Source organism: Procambarus clarkii, chromosome 19 (assembly GCF_040958095.1).
Source record: "Procambarus clarkii isolate CNS0578487 chromosome 19, FALCON_Pclarkii_2.0, whole genome shotgun sequence".
Classification (NCBI taxonomy): Eukaryota; Metazoa; Arthropoda; class Malacostraca; order Decapoda; family Cambaridae; genus Procambarus; species Procambarus clarkii.
Genome location: NC_091168.1, coordinates 13,812,921 through 13,833,606, shown reverse-complemented (window position 1 = coordinate 13,833,606; position 20,686 = coordinate 13,812,921). Strand labels below are relative to the sequence as shown.

Below are 20,686 nucleotides of genomic sequence, written 5' to 3'. Positions count from 1 at the left end.
CTGCCAACATAGCTCTCATCCTGTTCACTACAAACATAGCTCTCATCCTGCACCCTTCCAGCATAGCTCTCACCCTATTCACTTCTAACATAGCTCTCATCCCGCACACTACCACCACAGCTCTCATCCTGCACACTACCAACATAGCTCTCATCCTGCACACTACCAACATAGCTCTCATCCTGCACACTACCAACATAGCTCTCATCTCGCACACTACCAGCATAGTTTTCATCCTGCACACTTCCAACATAGCTCTCATCCTGCACACTACCAACGTAGCTCTCATCCTACACACTACCAACATAGCTCTCATTATGCACACTACCAACAAAGCTCTCATCATGCACACTACCAGCATAGTTTTCATCTTGCACACTACCATCATAGCTCTCATCCTGCACACTTCCAGCATAGCTCTCATCCTGCACACTACCAACATAGCTCTCATTATGCACACTACCAACATAGCTCTCATCATGCACACTACCAGCATAGTTCTCATCCTGCACACTACCAATATAGCTCTCATCCTGCACACTACCAGCATAGCTCTCATCCTGTACACTACCATCATAGCACTCATCCTGCACACTACCAGCATAGCTCTCATCCTGCACACTACCAGCATAGCTCTCATCCTGCACACTACCATCATAGGTCTCATCCTGCACACTACCAACATAGCTCTCATCCTGCACACTACCATCATAGCTCTCATCCTGCACACTACCAGCATAGCTCTCATCCTGCACACTACCAACATAGCTCTCATCGTGCACACTACCAGCATAGTTCTCATCCTGCACACTACCATCATAGGTCTCATCCTGCACACTACCAATATAGCTCTCATCCTGCACACTACCAGCATAGCTCTCATCCTGCACACCACCAACATAGCTCACATCCTGCACCCTACCAACATAGTTCTCATCCTGCACACTACCATCATAGGTCTCATCCTGCACACTACCAATATAGCTCTCATCCTGCACACTACCAACATAGCTCTCATCCTGCACACTACCAACATAGCTCTCATCCTGCACACTACCAACATAGCTCTCATCCTGCACACTACCAACATAGCTCTCATCCTGCACACTACCAACATAGCTCTCATCATGCACACTACCATCATAGTTCTCATCGTGCACACTACCAACATAGCTCTCATCATGCACACTACCAACATAGCTCTCATCATGCACACTACCAGCATAGCTCTCATCCTGCACACCACCAACATAGCTCTCATCCTGCACACTACTAACATAGCTCTCATCCTGCACATTACCACCAAAGCTTTCATCCTGCACACTTCCAGCATAGCTCTCATCCTGCACACTACCAGCATAGCTCTCATCCTGCACACTACCAGCATAGCTCTCATCCTGCAAACTACCAACATAGCTCTCATCCTGTTCACTGCCAACATAGCTCTCATCCTGTTCACTACAAACATAGCTCTCATCCTGCACCCTTCCAGCATAGCTCTCACCCTATTCACTTCTAACATAGCTCTCATCCCGCACACTACCACCACAGCTCTCATCCTGCACACTACCAACATAGCTCTCATCCTGCACACTACCAACATAGCTCTCATCCTGCACACTACCAACATAGCTCTCATCTCGCACACTACCAGCATAGTTTTCATCCTGCACACTTCCAACATAGCTCTCATCCTGCACACTACCAACGTAGCTCTCATCCTACACACTACCAACATAGCTCTCATTATGCACACTACCAACAAAGCTCTCATCATGCACACTACCAGCATAGTTTTCATCTTGCACACTACCATCATAGCTCTCATCCTGCACACTTCCAGCATAGCTCTCATCCTGCACACTACCAACATAGCTCTCATTATGCACACTACCAACATAGCTCTCATCATGCACACTACCAGCATAGTTCTCATCCTGCACACTACCAATATAGCTCTCATCCTGCACACTACCAGCATAGCTCTCATCCTGTACACTACCATCATAGCACTCATCCTGCACACTACCAGCATAGCTCTCATCCTGCACACTACCAGCATAGCTCTCATCCTGCACACTACCATCATAGGTCTCATCCTGCACACTACCAACATAGCTCTCATCCTGCACACTACCATCATAGCTCTCATCCTGCACACTACCAGCATAGCTCTCATCCTGCACACTACCAACATAGCTCTCATCGTGCACACTACCAGCATAGTTCTCATCCTGCACACTACCATCATAGGTCTCATCCTGCACACTACCAATATAGCTCTCATCCTGCACACTACCAGCATAGCTCTCATCCTGCACACCACCAACATAGCTCACATCCTGCACCCTACCAACATAGTTCTCATCCTGCACACTACCATCATAGGTCTCATCCTGCACACTACCAATATAGCTCTCATCCTGCACACTACCAACATAGCTCTCATCCTGCACACTACCAACATAGCTCTCATCCTGCACACTACCAACATAGCTCTCATCCTGCACACTACCAACATAGCTCTCATCCTGCACACTACCAACATAGCTCTCATCATGCACACTACCATCATAGTTCTCATCGTGCACACTACCAACATAGCTCTCATCATGCACACTACCAACATAGCTCTCATCATGCACACTACCAGCATAGCTCTCATCCTGCACACCACCAACATAGCTCTCATCCTGCACACCACCAACATAGCTCTCATCCTGCACACCAGCAACATAGCTCTCATCCTGCACACCACCAACATAGCTCTCATCCTGCACACTACTATCATAGCTGTCATCCTGCACACCACCAGCATAGCTCTCATCCTGCACACCACCAGCATAGCTCTCATCCTGCACACTACCAGTATAGTTCTCATCCTGCTTACTACCATCATAGCTCTCATCCTGTTCACTACCAATATATCTCTCATCCTGCACACCAGCAGCATAGCTCTCATCCTGCACACCACCAGCATAGCTCTCATCCTGCACACCACCAGCATAGCTCTCATCCTGCACACCACCAGCATAGCTCTCATCCTGCACACCACCAGCATAGCTCTCATCCTGCACACTACCAGTATAGCTCTCATCCTGCACACTACCAGTATAGCTCTCATCCTGCACACTACCAGTATAGCTCTCATCCTGTTCACTACCATCATAGCTCTCATCCTGCACACTACCAGTATAGCTCTCATCCTGCACACTACCAGTATAGCTCTCATCCTGCACACTACCATCATAGCTCTCATCCTGCACACTACCAGTATAGCTCTCATCCTGCACACTACCAGTATAGCTCTCATCCTGCACACTACCAGTATAGCTCTCATCCTGCACACTACCAGTATAGCTCTCATCCTGCACACTACCAGTATAGCTCTCATCCTGTTCACTACCATCATAGCTCTCATCCTGCACACTACCAGTATAGCTCTCATCCTGCACACTACCAGTATAGCTCTCATCCTGCACACTACCATCATAGCTCTTATCCTGTGACTACTTCTTTGGCAATTACATGTGTGTTTAGTTACATATATGTATGTATGTCCTACTCTATGAGTTGTTTGACCCCAGTTGAAATGGCCTCTTGGTAGGAAGTATATATACAAAATTTCCCTAAGCACTGACTACAAATAAATTAATAGAGTAATTCTCAGGCTGCTGGCGAGTGGCTCATCTCACTATCTACCAATATAATCCTGGGATGAAGACCACAAGTAGCAGAGCTTATAATAGCATAAGAAATTTATGTTTAATTTCAGATCTTAGTTTACTGCACTTCTCATTAATAAAATGAAACTAAATTTTATCTTTTGGGATTAAAATAGTATTTGTTTTAATATGCCCAAAACGGTGTGCTCTATCTATAAATCCAACATTCTGTTTGCAACTCATCTTGTATGTATATACTTTTACATACAATTTACAAAAACATGTATAAACATCACACACAGAGATCACACTAACGTGATGCATCAAATGAACAAATCATTGTGCCTCGGAGAGGCTACGGGATCCAGTAAGTTCAGTAGAACTTCGGTTTCAACCCTTTTAACCCTGTCGTAGCTCAGTCGATTAAGGCAGTGTCTGGGATGCTCCCTGACGCAGGTTCGAATCCTCGTCACGGCCCTTGTGGATTTGTTCATGTATAAACATTTATTTATTATTACTTGTAGCTATAATTAATTGCATTCAAATAAATAATAGTTGCAGTCTACAATTTAATTGAATGATTGACAGTCAGCTACCATAGGTATGTATTAGTAACAATGTCTATACAAACGTGAGGCCACCCATGTTATAGTTATATAAATAATTACAGCTAAATGTAATTATTTCCTGTGTGATAATACTAATGCAATGTAAACTGGTAAGTGAAGAGAATGAGAAAGAAATGAACAAATGTGTTGGAGGTGCTCTCCTGATGATTTAGGCAGCTACCACAATTGCTGTGAATTGTTAATTAAATAGGACAACTTTGCACAGTTTAATAATTGAGCTGTTTACTGTAACATATTACCAGTAACACATGACAGGTCATGTCACAAATATGCATCCAAAGTGTCAATAGTTGAAGTATCAACGTACAACTTCCAAGTAAGAACCCTTATTAAGGGCACATTCTAACTACAGAATTATCGAGAAAGTAAAGTGGGAAGAGTCTACTTACCATACAGAGGACATCGGGGTAACAGGGGTTTGAAAGAACGATGAAGTCCCCAGGGTTGAGCAACATCTCAAAGGCCATAGACAAGCCTGCCTGACACCCAACTGTAACTAACAAGTCACATTTTTCCCATTGTGGTGGAGAGTGAAACTGCTTTGTCATAGCTTTGAGTTGCTTCAGCAGAGGTATATACCTGCATGTGTAAAAACAAAACATTTTGCCATGTATGAAAGGCACATATAGACTTAAACTATAAAAATATTGCTATAAAATATAAATACAATATTTAGAACATGTAAAATATTTATCTGCATGGAAATGTTTCAGAGATATGATATATATTAAGAGAATCCCAGGAATCATTTAGATTATGAGATATTGAGATATTCGACTTTCAAATGTCCAGTTATTACAACTATGCATTTGTATTCGAGAGCAGGTACTTCACCCTCTTCCCCACATATCCTCCACCCTCTTCAGAGTCAATGTGTTGTTTGGAAGTTGTCCCACAGAGATGGTGCGGTGTAACCTATGTTTTGTTTCGGTTTGCCTGCAACCATTAAATGTATTTATTTATTTATTTATTTATGTACAAGAAGGTACAATGGGTTGTGAAAGTATACATTTTGGCGATAAGTAGTAAAGTCTTGCAAAACCACTAGCATGCGTAGCATGCTAGTGGTTTGGTCATTTACCTTATTTACCAGTGGGCAACTAACACTATTGGCCTCGACGAGGACAGGAAGCCGGCGGCTTGTCGAAGGTCTCCCCATTTGCCTTGGTGATCTTTTCCAGGTTGATTTTTAACACAGTTTTGGCATTTAATGCTTCGGCGGGTAGGCGGATCCTTGTGTTTATTACCCTGTGCGTGAAAAAGCATCTCCTGTTCTCAGTTTTACATTGTGGCTTGTTGAGCTTGAAACCTTTTCTCCTTGTTTGTGTTACATCTGACCTTTTGAAGAAATTATCAGGATCAACATCCTCCAATTTGTTCAGAATTTTGAAAGTTTCAGTGATATCTGCCCTGTCATGTCTGGTTTGTAGTGTTATTAGGCTTGTGGCCCTCAACCGTTTCTGATATGGGAGATGACTTAGCTCTGGAATGATTTTTGTTGCCCGGTGTTACACTTTCCCCAGAGCAGCTATGTCCTTCTGAAGGTAAGTTCTCCGTGTTTGGAGAACACAGTAATCCAAATGGGTGTGCACCAGAGATTTATACAGTTGAATCACTGACTTGTTTTTCTTAAGTCAAAGGCACGTTTGATTATTCCGAAGATTGGTTAGCTCTTCTGCCTGCTGCTCCCACCTGTTGTGCAACTTTTAGCGAGTGGTGTCTTTTGGCTCCAAGGTCCATTTCTTCATTAATCTGCTATATTGCAATGACATTGATTTGGTAGTTGTGGCATTGGTTGTTATGCCCCGCATGCAACTTGCATTTGTCAATATTAAAAAGCATTTGCTAGTCTTCTGACCATTTATGGAGTTTGTTACGAACCCGACTCCATCGTCGGAGTATGGAGTAGCAACGTCAACGCCATCTGTGAGTTTGCTCTCTAAACACCCCACTAAATGGACGACGCCATCTGATGGTGGCAGTATGATACCTGCAAGAGACGCTAGATTCCTGCTCTGGTCAGCCCGAAGAGTCGCTGTTGATGACCTCTGGTGAGGTGGCGACTAGAAAATCAGCGCCATCTATTGGGATATTTGGGATATGAGTTGTATGTCAATGTCAGAGTCCGTAAGTGGTATTTCCTAGTGTCCCAAGTACTGGCCAGTTTACTGATGACGTCTGTATCCACAGAGGCGACGTAGGACTGCAGTGGTACGGAGACAAGCAGTCTACTCAGAGCAGCCTATTATCTCTCTACTTCGTTCTGCTTTACGTGAGAAGTGAGCCGCCGCTGAAGAGGAACTGAGTAGTATCTGCTGTCTGCCTGTGAAGTGGCAGTGACAGAATTCGGCGTATCCCGGGACTGGCTAGAGGAAGAGACGACCGATAGTGAGGTGCTATGGAGGAGTGTAACTTGCTAGTTGCAAGAAGCTCCTGCCAGGGGTTCGCTACCCTTGTATTTGTTCGTGTAGAGGCCCAGCAGCGTGAGGCTGATGTTCTCTGCCAGCACCAGGCTGGAGAGTGATTGTGGGCGTTCACAAGGAGCACCCAGTGAGATTGTAGATAGGCTGGCCCATGGCTAGGGTAGACTCGTTGGTGTTTCCCAGTACTGGTTGAGGACGGTATTGTGTGTTGAGGAAGCACGGAAGTTGATAAGGCTGCATTGCATGAGCATCGAGGAGCGCTTAGTGTCCTATGAGAGCGACACGTGTGTATATATCAGTGTAGTAATACTTCGTTTATGATTCTATTGAAGGTGATGGGAGAGTGATAATATGTGAATATATTGATAAAGGATGAAGTGTCGTATTACTCTCAACTCCCCCCTTATTTTTGTACTTGCATTACCTAGCCTACTCCTTGAAAGCCACTATCGACTTAGGATCGGATACTAGTACTTTGGTTCCTCCAGCAAAGAACCCAGTTGCGTCCCATAATGGCCGTAACAGAGTTCATGTAAGATCTCTTAGTAAAGCTTCAATATCATTATCACTTCCCACTTTACCATAAATGTTTGTCATCTGCAAATTTGATGATGTGGTTTGTAATATTCACAACCATGTCATTAATGTATATGACAAAAGGGTTGCCCCAAAATGAACCCCTGAGGGACCACTTACCACATTTCTCCATTCAGATTCATTCCTATATTAGGCCGGTTAGAGACTTGGCCACAGGGACCTTGATTCCCGGAACCACTGCAAGGTAACCGCAAGGTAACCACCTCTGACTGCTTGCAACTAACAGTGACTGGATGCTATGTAACTGTAAGTGGCAGTTTCCTCTGAAGGGAAACGCGTAATCATTGACCTAGCGAGTGCAAGGTTGTCACGTGTTATGACCCCATGTAGCCTGGTGGAACGAGTCTACCCCAATGAGTGTTATTTTGCCTTCCGGACCTGACTGAAAGGTCAGAGGAAATATATATAATATATATATATATATATATATATATATATATATATATATATATATATATATATATATATATATTAGTATATTTTGGTAGCAGTCTTTCCTGTAGACATATATTATTAAATATGACCGAAAAAGTAAGATTAATAATTCTAACACGAATTTTCTCAATCTTTCGTACATTTCTTTTCACTGTTGGAGGTAAATCAAAAATCAATTCTCCAAAATTCATTTTTATTTCTAGTCTGACGCGACACGAGCGCGTTTCGTAAAACTTATTACATTTTCAAAGACTTTAGTTCACAAATACACAACTGAATAGAACTTACGCATCTCCGATTTTATATCTACATTTGAGTGAGGTGGAAGGGGTGATGTGGCATTAACACAAGACAGAACAAGAGGTGGCATTAATAGGGTATTAATTTCATCAACACAAGACAGAACAAGAGGTGGTATTAATAGGGTATTAATTTCATCAACACAAGACAGAACACGAAACAATGGGTATTGAATAGAAGTGATTGTAGAAAGCCTATTGGTCCATATTTCTTGATGCTTCTATATTGGAGCGGAGTCTAGAGGTGGGTAGAATATAGTTGTGCAATAATTGGCTGTTGATTGCTGGTGTTGACTTCTTGATGTGTAGTGCCTCGCAAACGTCAAGCCGCCTGCTATCGCTGTATCTATCGATGATTTCTGTGTTGTTTACTAGGATTTCTCTGGCTATGGTTTGGTTGTGGGAAGAGATTATATGTTCCTTAATGGAGCCCTGTTGCTTATGCATCGTTAAACGCCTAGAAAGAGATGTTGTTGTCTTGCCTATATACTGGGTTTTTTGGAGCTTACAGTCCCCAAGAGGGCATTTAAAGGCATAGACGACGTTAGTCTCTTTTAAAGCGTTCTGTTTTGTGTCTGGAGAGTTTCTCATGAGTAGGCTGGCCGTTTTTCTGGTTTTATAGTAAATCGTCAGTTGTATCCTCTGATTTTTGTCTGTAGGGATAACGTTTCTATTAACAATATCTTTCAGGACCCTTTCCTCCGTTTTATGAGCTGTGGAAAAGAAGTTCCTGTAAAATAGTCTAATAGGGGGTATAGGTGTTGTGTTAGTTGTCTCTTCAGAGGTTGCATGGCTTTTCACTTTCCTTCTTATGATGTCTTCGACGAAACCATTGGAGAAGCCGTTATTGACTAGGACCTGCCTTACCCTGCAGAGTTCTTCGTCGACTTGCTTCCATTCTGAGCTGTGGCTGAGAGCACGGTCGACATATGCGTTAACAACACTCCTCTTGTACCTGTCTGGGCAGTCGCTGTTGGCATTTAGGCACATTCCTATGTTCGTTTCCTTAGTGTAGACTGCAGTGTGGAAACCTCCGCCCTTTTCCATGACTGTTACATCTAGAAAGGGCAGCTTCTCATCCTTTTCCATCTCATAAGTGAAACGCAGCACGGAACTCTGCTCAAATGCCTCCTTCAGCTCCTGCAGATGTCTGACATCAGGTACCTGTGTAAAAATGTCGTCAACATACCTGCAGTATATGGCCGGTTTCAAGTTCATGTCGACTAAGACTTTTTGCTCGATGGTACCCATGTAGAAGTTTGCAAACAGGACACCTAGGGGAGAACCCATGGCGGCCCCATCTACTTGCTTATACATGTGCCCATCCGGGCTCAAGAAGGGTGCCTCTTTAGTACAAGCTTGGAGTAGTTTCCTCAGAATATTTTTTGGTATGTCAAGAGGAGTACAGGCTGGATCACGATACACTCTGTCGGCTATCATTCCGATTGTCTCGTCCACAGGTACGTTGGTAAACAGCGATTATACGTCCAACGAGGCTCTTATCCCTGTGGCCCGTGTGCCCCGCAGTAAGTCAACAAATTCCTTTGGAGACTTCAGGCTGAAGGCGCAAGGAACATAAGGAGTCAGCAGGCCGTTGAGTCGCTTCGCCTGTCTGTACGTGGGTGTGGGTATCTGGCTAATGATTGGCCGAAGTGGGTTTCCAGGCTTGTGTGTCTTGACATTTCCATACGCATATCCAGGTTTATATTCCCCAATGATCTTTGGCAGGTGGAGTCCGGATTTCTTGGTGTTCACAGTTTCGATCAGTTTGTTGACTTTTGCTTTTAATTCAGCTGTAGTGTCCTTCATTACCCTTTGGAACTTAGTTTGGTCAGAGAGTATGATGTTCATTTTCGCCAGATATTCGTCTTTTTTAAGAATGACATATATTGGCGACTTGTCACCTCTCCTGACAACTATCTCCTTGTTCTCACGAAGGCTTTTAGCTGCCGCTTTAAGCTCGGGGGACAGTATGGTGCTTCTGTAATTGCCTCGATTCTTTCCTCCTTCTGCAATAAGTTCTGCTTGTAAGGTATCTTTGGTAGTGACCTTCTTTTGTGTCTCGAGGTCGAATATGTCGTCCAACAGAATTTCCAACTCTACTTTCCGGGCCATCTCACTCGGTCTGGACATAACAGGACCGTTTATGCCCAGATTTAGGAGAGTGACTTGGTCCTCAGTGAGGTTAATTCCTGCAAGGTTCAGGAAGCCATCTCTTGGTCGTGGAATTGCCATTTGAAACAAGGATTATCAAGAAACTAACAACATTATATGGAGGACCTATGGCAATTCCACGACCAAGAGATGGCTTCCTGAACCTTGCAGGAATTAACCTCACTGAGGACCAAGTCACTCTCCTAAATCTGGGCATAAACTGTCATGTTATGTCCAGACCGAGTGAGATGGCCCGGAAAGTAGAGTTGGAAATTCTGTTGGACGACATATTCGACCTCGAGACACAAAAGAAGGTCACTACCAAAGATACCTTACAAGCAGAACTTATTGCAGAAGGAGGAAAGAATCGAGGCAATTACAGAAGCACCATACTGTCCCCCGAGCTTAAAGCAGCAGCTAAAAGCCTTCGTGAGAACAAGGAGATAGTTGTCAGGAGAGGTGACAAGTCGCCAATATATGTCATTCTTAAAAAAGACGAATATCTGGCGAAAATGAACATCATACTCTCTGACCAAACTAAGTTCCAAAGGGTAATGAAGGACACTACAGCTGAATTAAAAGCAAAAGTCAACAAACTGATCGAAACTGTGAACGCCAAGAAATCCGGACTCCACCTGCCAAAGATCATTGGGGAATATAAACCTGGATATGCGTATGGAAATGTCAAGACACACAAGCCTGGAAACCCACTTCGGCCAATCATTAGCCAGATACCCACACCCACGTACAGACTGGCAAAGCGACTCAACGGCCTGCTGACTCCTTATGTTCCTTGCGCCTTCAGCCTGAAGTCTCCAAAGGAATTTGTTGACTTACTGCGGGGCACACGGGCCACAGGGATAAGAGCCTCGTTGGACGTAGAATCGCTGTTGACCAACGTACCTGTGGACGAGACAATCGGAATGATAGCCGACAGAGTGTATCGTGATCCAGCCTGTACTCCTCTTGACATACCAGAAAATATTCTGAGGAAACTACTCCAAGCTTGTACTAAAGAGGCACCCTTCTTGAGCCCGGATGGGCACATGTATAAGCAAGTAGATGGGGTCGCCATGGGTTCTCCCCTAGGTGACTGTTTGCAAACTTCTACATGGGTACCATCGAGCAAAAAGTCTTAGTCGACATGAACTTGAAACCGGCCATATACTGCAGGTATGTTGACGACATTTTTACACAGGTACCTGATGTCGGACATCTGCAGGAGCTGAAGGAGGCATTTGAGCAGAGTTCCGTGCTGCGTTTCACTTACGAGATGGAAAAGGATGGGAAGCTGCCCTTTCTAGATGTAACAGTCATGGAAAAGGGCGGAGGTTTCCACACTGCAGTCTACACTAAGGAAACAAACATAGGAATGTGCCTAAATGCCAACAGAGACTGCCCAGACAGGTACAAGAGGAGTGTTGTTAACGCATATGTCGACCGTGCTCTCAGCCACAGCTCAGAATGGAAGCAAGTCGACGAAGAACTCTGCAGGGTAAGGCAGGTCCTAGTCAATAACGGCTTCTCCAATGGTTTCGTCGAAGACATCATAAGAAGGAAAGTGAAAAGCCATGCAACCTCTGAAGAGACAACTAACACAACACCTATACCCCCTATTAGACAATTTTACAGGAACTTCTTTTCCACAGCTCATAAAACGGAGGAAAGGGTCCTGAAAGATATTGTTAATAGAAACGTTATCCCTACAGACAAAAATCAGAGGATACAACTGACGATTTACTATAAAACCAGAAAAACGGCCAGCCTACTCATGAGAAACTCTCCAGACACAAAACAAAACACTTTAAAAGAGACTAACGTCGTCTATGTCTTTAAATGCCCTCTTGGGGACTGTAAGCTCCAAAAAACCCAGTATATAGGCAAGACAACAACATCTCTTTCTAGGCGTTTAACGATGCATAAGCAACAAGGCTCCATTAAGGAACATATAATCTCTTCCCACAACCAAACCATAGCCAGAGAAATCCTAGTAAACAACACAGAAATCATCGATAGATACAGCGATAGCAGGCGGCTTGACGTTTGCGAGGCACTACACATCAAGAAGTCAACACCAGCAATCAACAGCCAATTATTGCACAACTATATTCTACCCACCTCTAGACTCCGCTCCAATATAGAAGCATCAAGAAATATGGACCAATAGGCTTTCTACAATCACTTCTATTCAATACCCATTGTTTCGTGTTCTGTCTTGTGTTGATGAAATTAATACCCTATTAATACCACCTCTTGTTCTGTCTTGTGTTGATGAAATTAATACCCTATTAATGCCACCTCTTGTTCTGTCTTGTGTTAATGCCACATCACCCCTTCCACCTCACTCAAATGTAGATATAAAATCGGAGATGCGTAAGTTCTATTCAGTTGTGTATTTGTGAACTAAAGTCTTTGAAAATGTAATAAGTTTTACGAATCGCGCTCGTGTCGCGTCAGACTAGAAATAAAAATGAATTTTGGAGAATTGATTTTTGATTTACCTCCAACAGTGAAAAGAAATGTACTTAAGATTGAGAAAATTCGTGTTAGAATTATTAATCTTACTTTTTCGGTCATATTTAATAATATATATATATATATATATATATATATATATATATATATATATATATATATATATATATATATATATATATATATATATATATTTATTAAATATAATAAACGTCAGTGCATAATTAACAAATATGAGCAGAGGAAGAGCATTTAAATAAGTGACATGAAAAGAGATGTAGGTACTTTGGAGACACGAAGTGGCGCTAGAAGGACGTCGTGACCTCACTTGAGCTTCAGCAGTCGTCAGGGGTGGTTGTACTATGCTGATCTCCTGGGAGGAAGGAGAATATATTTCCCTGTGATATTGGTGGAGCGAAGGCTGATTGTTTGCAAGTATGAGGAAACTGTTGGGGGACTCCTTCCATCCATTTCAAAGTTGAGTGGGAATCTAATTCCCTCCTTCCTTTTCTTGACGTTCACGTTCACAGCTCTGTGTCCGGGTTCTCTTTCTCTGTCTACTGCAAACCCATGCATAGTGGCATGTACATTAACTTCTTTTCCAACATCCTCCTCCTGTTAAGAAAAGTGTCCTCGTCTCTCTCTCTTCCTCCGGGCTCTACGCCTCAGCGACCCTCGGTTTCTTGATTCTGAAATTGCCTTTATCTACAAATCAATCTTTCGCCTTGGTTACCCTTTGCATTTCATCAACTGTGCCTACTCTCAAGCAAAACGCAATTTTTCATCCTAAACCTGCTTCCAACACTAGTAGCACTGTACTATGCCTTCCCTTCATATCTGAACTCAAAACCTTTACCAATACCTTTCGTCCTCTTGACATAAAGCTCACCTTTCGCCAAACTAACACTATTTAGCAATCTAGTTCACACTGCTCCTCCTGCTTCTAATGCTGCTGGTGTCTACTCTATTTCCTGTTCGACTTGTCCTCTCCAATACATTGGCGAAACTGGCCGTACACTGAATGACAGATTTAAAGAACACAAGAGTAGTGATAAGTCTGCAGAAACTAACAATGCTCTCTTCTGTCATGTGAGGGATTCCAATCATCCTATTGATTGGTCTTCCTCCAAAATAATCTTTACTGCCGTTACTCTACACAGACGCCGTCTTGTTGAATCGGCGCTAATACACAATGTACCCAACATGAACTTGAGTCCTGGCTTTGTTGCTGTGGACTCTTCCCTTTCACAGTATATACTCAAATGCTCTAATCTTTCTAACAAACGTGACCTAACATAAGCTTACCCTTCTATTTATCTTTCTTTCTCTTTCCTTTTCTTTCTCTCCTCTCTTTTTACTGTTCACTGTTTTCTCTTACGTTCCCTTACTATCCTCTTCTTATTCCTATTACTATCTCCTCTCATTCGGCGGTTTTAATAGGAGCTGCCTCGTATGGGCCAATAGGCTCTCTTCAGTTCTTACTCCTACTACTATCCCCCTACATCTTATTTTGCTCCTCACCGCTCTTGCCTATTTATTGCCTGCTTCTACTTCATCACAATCGACTTGAGAATGGTCCAGGACGGACCGAAACGTCGTCGTCCCTTCACCTTCTAGTGTGTGGTGTGGTCAACATAATTTAGCCACGTTATTGTGACTCATCGCCTGCAGTGTGTGGGGTGGTAGTGGTAGTGTGTAGTGTTGGTGAGGTAGTGGTAGCGTGTGTTGTAGTGTAGTAGACGTAGTGTGTGGTGTAGTGTGGTAGTTGTAGTGTGTGGTGTAGTGTCGTAGAGTTAGAATGTGGAGTAGCGTGGGAGAGGAAGTGTGTGTGGTAGTGTGTTGTGTTGGTGTGGTAGAGGTAGTGTGTTGTGTTGATGTGGATGAGGTAGTGTGTGGTGTTGGTGTAGTAGAGGTATTGTGTGGTGTTGGTGTGGTAGAGGTAGTGTGTGGTGTAGTATGGTAGAGGTAATGTGTGGTGTTTGTGTGATAGATGTAGTGTGTGGTGTTGGTGAGGTAGTGTGTGTGGTGTTGGTGTGGTAGAGGTCGAGTGTCGTGTAGGTATGGTAGTGATAGTGTGTGGAGTTGCTGTGGTAGTGGTAGTGTGTGGTGTTGGTGTGGTAGAGGTAGTGTGTGGTGTAGTATGGTAGAGGTAGTGTGTGGTGTTTGTGTGATAGAGGTCGTGTGTGGTATTGGTGAGGTAGTGGTATTGAGTGGTGTTGGTGGTATAGGTAGTGTGTTGTGTAGTGTGGTAGTGTGTGCTGTTGGTGTGGTACTGGTAGTGTCTGGTGTAGTAGTGTATGGTGTTGGTGTGGTAGTCGTAGTTTGTGGTGTAATGTGGTAGTTTGTGGTGTAGTGTGGTAGTGGTGGTGTGTGGTGTTGGAGTGGTATAGGTAGTGTGTGGTGTGGTAGAGGTAGTGTGTGGTGTTGATGTGGTAGTGTGTAGTGTAGTAGTGGTAGTGTGTGGTGTAGTGTATTAATGGTAGTGTGTGGTGTGGTAGTGGTAGTGTGTGGTTTTGGAGTGGTAGTGTTAGAGTGTGGTGTAGTGTAGTAGATGTAGTGTGTGGTGTTTGTGTGGTAGAGGTAGTGTATTGTGTTGGTGTAGTAGAGGTAGGGTGTGGTATAGTGTTGTAAAGGTTTTGTGTGTTGGTGTGGTAGAGGTAGTGTGTGGTGTAGTGTGAAACTGGTAGTATTTGGTGTAGTTTGTAATAGAGGTCATGTGCTGTGTAATGTGGTAGAGGTATTGTGTGGTGTAGTGTTGTAGAGGTAGTGTGTGGTGTTGGTGTTGTAGTGTGTGTTGTTGGTGTGGTAGTGTGTGGTGTTGTAGAGGTAGTGTGTGGTGTTGTAGAGGTAGTGTATGATGTTGGTGTGGTAGTGTGTGGTATTGGAGTGGTAGTGTTTGGTGTGGTAGAGGTAGTGTATTGTGTTGGTGCTGTAGATGTAGTGTGTGGTGTAGTGTAGTAGGGGTATTGTGTGGTAGTAGTAGTGTGGAGTTGGTTTGATAGAGATAGTATGTGGTGTTGGATTGGTAAAGGTAGTGTGTGGTGTAGTGTGCTAGTGCGTGGTGTTGGTGTGGTATAGGTAGTGTGAGGCGTAGTGTGGTAATAGTAGTGTGTGGTGTTGGTGTGGTAGTGTTAGTGTGGGGTGTTGGTGTCGTAGTGGTTGTGTGTGGTGTAGTGTGGTAGTTGTAGTGAGTGGTGTTGGCGCGTTATAGGTAGTGTGTGGTGTAGTGTGGTAGAGGTAGTGTGTGGTGTTTGTGTGGTATGGTAGTGTCTGGTGTAGTGTGGTAGTGGGGGTGTGTGGTGTTTGTGTGGTAGAGGTAGTGTGTGGTGCTGGAGTGGTAGAGGTAGTGTGTGGTGCTGGAGTGGTAGAGGTAGTGTGTGGTGCTGGAGTGGTAGAGGTAGTGTGTGGTGCTGGAGTGGTAGAGGTAGTGTGTGGATGTTGGTGTGGTAGTGGTTGTGTGTGGTGTAATGTGTTAGTGGTATTGTGTGGTGTTGGTGTGGTAGTGTTAGTGTGTGGTGTATTGTGGTAGTGTGTGGTGTTTGTGTGTAGAGGTATTGTGTGGATTAGTGTAGTGTGGTAGATGTAGTGCGTGGAGTTGTTGTGGTAGTGGTAATGTGTTGTGTGGTGTGGTAGAGGTAGTGTGTGGTGTTGTTGTGGTAGAGGTGTATGGTGTAGTGTGTAGTAGAGGTAATGTTTGGTGCTAGTTTAGTAGAGGTAGTGTGCGGTGTAGTGTGGTAGCGTGTGGTGTAATGAGCATGCAAACATGCAAACGGTAGTGTATGTAACACCATACACTACCGTTTGCATGTTTACCGTAAGTAGGTAGACAGATTGATCGAAACTTTGAACGCCAAGAAATCCGGTCTCTACCTGCCAAAGATTATTGGGGAATACAAACCTGGGTATGCGTATGGAAATGTCAAGACACAAAAGCCTGGAAACCCACTTCGGCCAATCAGCCAGATACCCACACCTATGTACAGTCTGGCGAAGCGACTCAACGGCTTGTTGACTTCTTATGTACTTTGTGCTTTCAGCCTGAAGTCTCCAAAGGAATTTGTTGACTTACTGCAGGGAACATGGGCCACAGGGATAAGAGCCTCGTTGGACGTAGAATCACTCTTTACCAACGTACCTGTGGATGAAACAATATCGGGATGATAGCAGACAGAGTGTATCGTGATCCGGCCTATACTCTTGACATACCAGAAAACATTCTAAGGAAACTACTCCAAGCTTGTTCTAAAGAGGCACCCTTTTTGAGATTAGATGGGCACATGTATAAGCAAGTAGATGGGAGTCGCCATGGGTTCTCCCCTAGGTGTCCTGTTTGCGAACTTCTACATGGATACCATCGAACAGAAGGTCTTAGTTGACATGAACTTAAAACCTGCCATATACTGCAGGTATGTTGACGACATTTTTACACAGGTACCTAATGTCAGACGTCTGCAGGAGTTGAAGGAAGCATTTGAGCGGAATTCTGTGTTGAGTTTCACTTACGAGATGGAGAAGGATGGGAAGCTGCCCTTTCTAGATGTAACAGTCATGGAAAGGAGTGGAGGTTTCCACACTAAGGAAACAAACATAGGAATGTGCTTCAGTGCCAACAGTGACTGCCCAGACAGGTACAAGAAGAGTGTTCTCAATGCTTACGTCGACTGTGCTCTCAGCCACAGCTCAGGATGGAAGCAAGTCGATGAAGAATTCTGTAGGGTAAGGCAGATCCTAGTCAAAAATGACTTCTTCAGTGGTTTCGTTGAAGACATCATAAAAAGAAAGGTGAAATGCCATGCAACCTCTGAAGAATCAACTGACACATCACCTGTACCCAATATTAGACTATTTTATAGGAACTTCTTTTAGACAGCTCATAAAATGGAGAAAAGGGTCCTGAGAGATATTGTTAATAGGAACGTTATCTCCACAGACAAAAATCAGAAGATACAATTGACGATTTACTATAAAATAAAAAAACGGCCAACCTACTCATGAAAAACTCTCCAGACACAAAGCAGAACGCCTTAAAGGAGACCAACGTCGTCTATGCCTTCAAATGCCCACTTGGGGACTGTAAGCCCCAAAGAACTCAGTATAAAGGCAAGACAACAACATCTCTTTCCAGGCGATTAACAATGCATAAGCAACAGGGCTCCATTAAGGAAGGAACATATAATCTCTTCCCACAACCAGACTGTCACCAGAGAAGTCTTAACAAACAACACAGAAATCATCGATAGATACAGCAATAGCAGGCAGCTCGACATCTGCACGGCGCTATACATCAAAGAGTCAACACCATCAATCAACAGCCAATTAATGCACAACTATATTCTATCCACTTCAAGACTCCATTCCAATATAGAAGCATCAAGAGGAAGTATGGGCCAATAGGCCCTTAGCAGTTACTTCTATTCTTATGCTCTTATATATCTAATTAATACCCCATTGTTCCGTGTTCTGTCTTGTGTTTATCACAAGTTCACCTCATCCAAAAATGGTGTATCATATCATCCAAACCTGTTGTACCATATCACCTCACCCAAGTACGAGTATAAATATGGTAGCAAATGGCGTGTTTACAGGTTACAGTTGTGTGTGTAAACTAAAGCCTTTGAAAATGTAATAGGTAATTACGAAACGCGTTCAGGCGTCGCATCAGACTAGAAATAAAAATGAATTTTGGAGAATTGATTTTTCAATTACCATCGATAGTAAAAAAAAAAACATAATAAATATTGAGAAAATTCGTGTTAGAATTATTAATCTTACTTTTCGGTTATATTTAACAACATATGTTTACAAGAATGACTGCTACCAAAATATACTAATATATATACATACATATATACACACACACATGCATTCACATACATTTGTCTCTTTTACTCTGACAGGGTGAGATAACTGATAGAGAAACTAGTGTGCAATTAAGCACTTAATCACTGAAGGTGATGAAGGTGCTTTTACAAGCTCAGGTTATATAGTTACATCACATACATACATTGTATGATTGATACATTACATGGTTAATCTTGGGTACAAGTCCAATATATCATCAAGTGTTCCAGTACTCATATAGTAATTACAGAGCTCAGAATGCCTTAGCTCAGGAGGGCGAAAGTCAGTCAATATGGGACATTCTACAATATAATGTTCAAGAGAGTGCATGTTTTCTCTTTCACAAAGTTGACACATTGTGTACTCGACATTTGGGTTTTGAGAAAGCTGCCAGATACGTCTATATCCCAGGCGTATTCTTGCCACTATAACATCACATTGCCGAGTTCTTGTTCTATTAGTCCCATATGTGAATGTTTCCTCACGATATCTATCATAATATTTAATGCTTCAACTTTCAGGTCTTTGTAAATTTGTTAGGTCGGTGAGATCTTCATTAGATATTTGTTTAAGTATTCTCTTTGTCACTGCTAATGAAACACCCATATCAATTTCTACCACTGGTTTTCTAGAGGCTGTCTTTGCAAGCATATCAACAGTGTCATGCCTTGAGATGCCAACATGTGATGGTATCCATAGGAAGACGACGTTTCGGTCCGTCCTGGACCATTCTCACAATCGACTTGAGAATGGTCCAGGTCGGACCGAAACGTCGTCGTCCCTTCACCTTCTAGTGTGTGGTCTGGTCAAACAACTTCAGCCACGTTATTGTGATTCATCGCCTGTATATCCATAGGAATTTAATTTCAAATCTGTTTTCTTTAGCAGCTCAAACATTCATTCGAATATCACTGACTATTTTCTGGGTGTCACTACTATGTGCGTTCAATGCCAGGAGTGCACTCTGCGAGTCACAGTATTCAAGTCCACTGCCTTTGTCTTTTAAAAATTCAGTGGGAAGGTTTATGCTTGCAAGTTTGGTTTGAGTTGTACTTGCCCAGTCATTGACGCGCTACATTGCTGTATGTACGAGAGAAGATTGTTCAAATATATTACATGCACATCCGGTACATCGTCCACCCTCTTCTACAGAACCGTCGGTATAGCACTGATACACATCGTTACCCATACCCTGAGTACTCTAAGTGATGCTTTTCAGTGTTAACTGTTTTAATAATGTAGAGTGCACACTATCTTTCTTGGCAGCATTTACAAAATCAACTGATAGATCCCAGTTATCCCATGGAGTAATTGGTTGATTAATTATTAATTGAGTTGGGTACATATTTAATATTTTGATGGAGTTTACTACCTTGCAGAACCAAAATACATAATTAGATTTTGATCTTCTTCTATAGACCTCAGGTGAGTGCAGCATATTAGAAAGTTTAGCTTGAAACATCATGTTTTGCCTATATCTACACAATGCCTTCACGCCTAAAGCTGTGCTAATAGACAAAATTCTGTGGTGGTAGTATATAGTGGTAGTGGTAGTGTGTGGTGGTAGTGTGTGGTGGTGGTGTGTGGTGTTGGTAGTGTGTGGTGAAGGAGGTAGTGTGTGGTGATGGAGGTAGTGTGTGGTTGTGGTGGTATTGTGTGGTTGTGGTGGTAGTGTGAGCTGGTGGTGGTAGTGTGTGGTGGTTGTGGTGGTAGTGTGTGGAGGTGGTGGTGGAAGTGTGTGTGGTGGTGGTGGTAGTGTGAGGTGGTTGTGGTAGTGCGTGGAGGTGGTGGTAATGTGTGGTGGTGTTAGTGTGTGGAGGTTGTGGTAGTGTGTGGAGGTGGTGGTAGTTTGAGGTGGTGGTGGAAGTGTGTTAAGGTGGTGGTGGTAGTTTAAGGTGGTGGTGATAGTGTGTTAAGGTGGTGGTGGTAGTGTGTGGAGGTGGTGGTGGTTGTTGATAATTGTGGTGGTATGGTGTAGGTGTCATGTGAGTGTGACGGTATGGTGTAGGAGGAGGGCGAGGAGGAAGGAGGAGGAGGGGGGCGAGGAGGAAGACGGGGGAGGGCGAGGAGGAAGGAGGAGGAGGAGGGCGAGGAGGAAGACGGGGGAGGGCGAGGAGGAAGGAGGAGGAGGGCGAGGAGGAAGGAGGAGGAGGGGGGCGAGGAGGAAG

At 43.5% G+C, this 20,686-nt stretch overlaps 1 protein-coding gene across 2 annotated transcripts in view; it reads right to left on the bottom strand.

Moving 5' to 3' along the window:
- Positions 1 to 20,686, bottom strand: part of LOC123757397 (kynurenine/alpha-aminoadipate aminotransferase, mitochondrial) — a 246,314-nt gene that overhangs the window by 87,545 nt on the left and 138,083 nt on the right. For both annotated transcript variants that reach the window (XR_011229092.1, XM_069326949.1), the window contains exon 4: positions 4,684 to 4,873. Coding sequence is in view for 1 of the 2 variants with exons in the window: in XM_069326949.1 (XP_069183050.1) it covers positions 4,684 to 4,873 (190 nt within the window). In the remaining variant the exon portion in view is untranslated. The remainder of the gene's footprint in view (positions 1 to 4,683; positions 4,874 to 20,686) is intronic.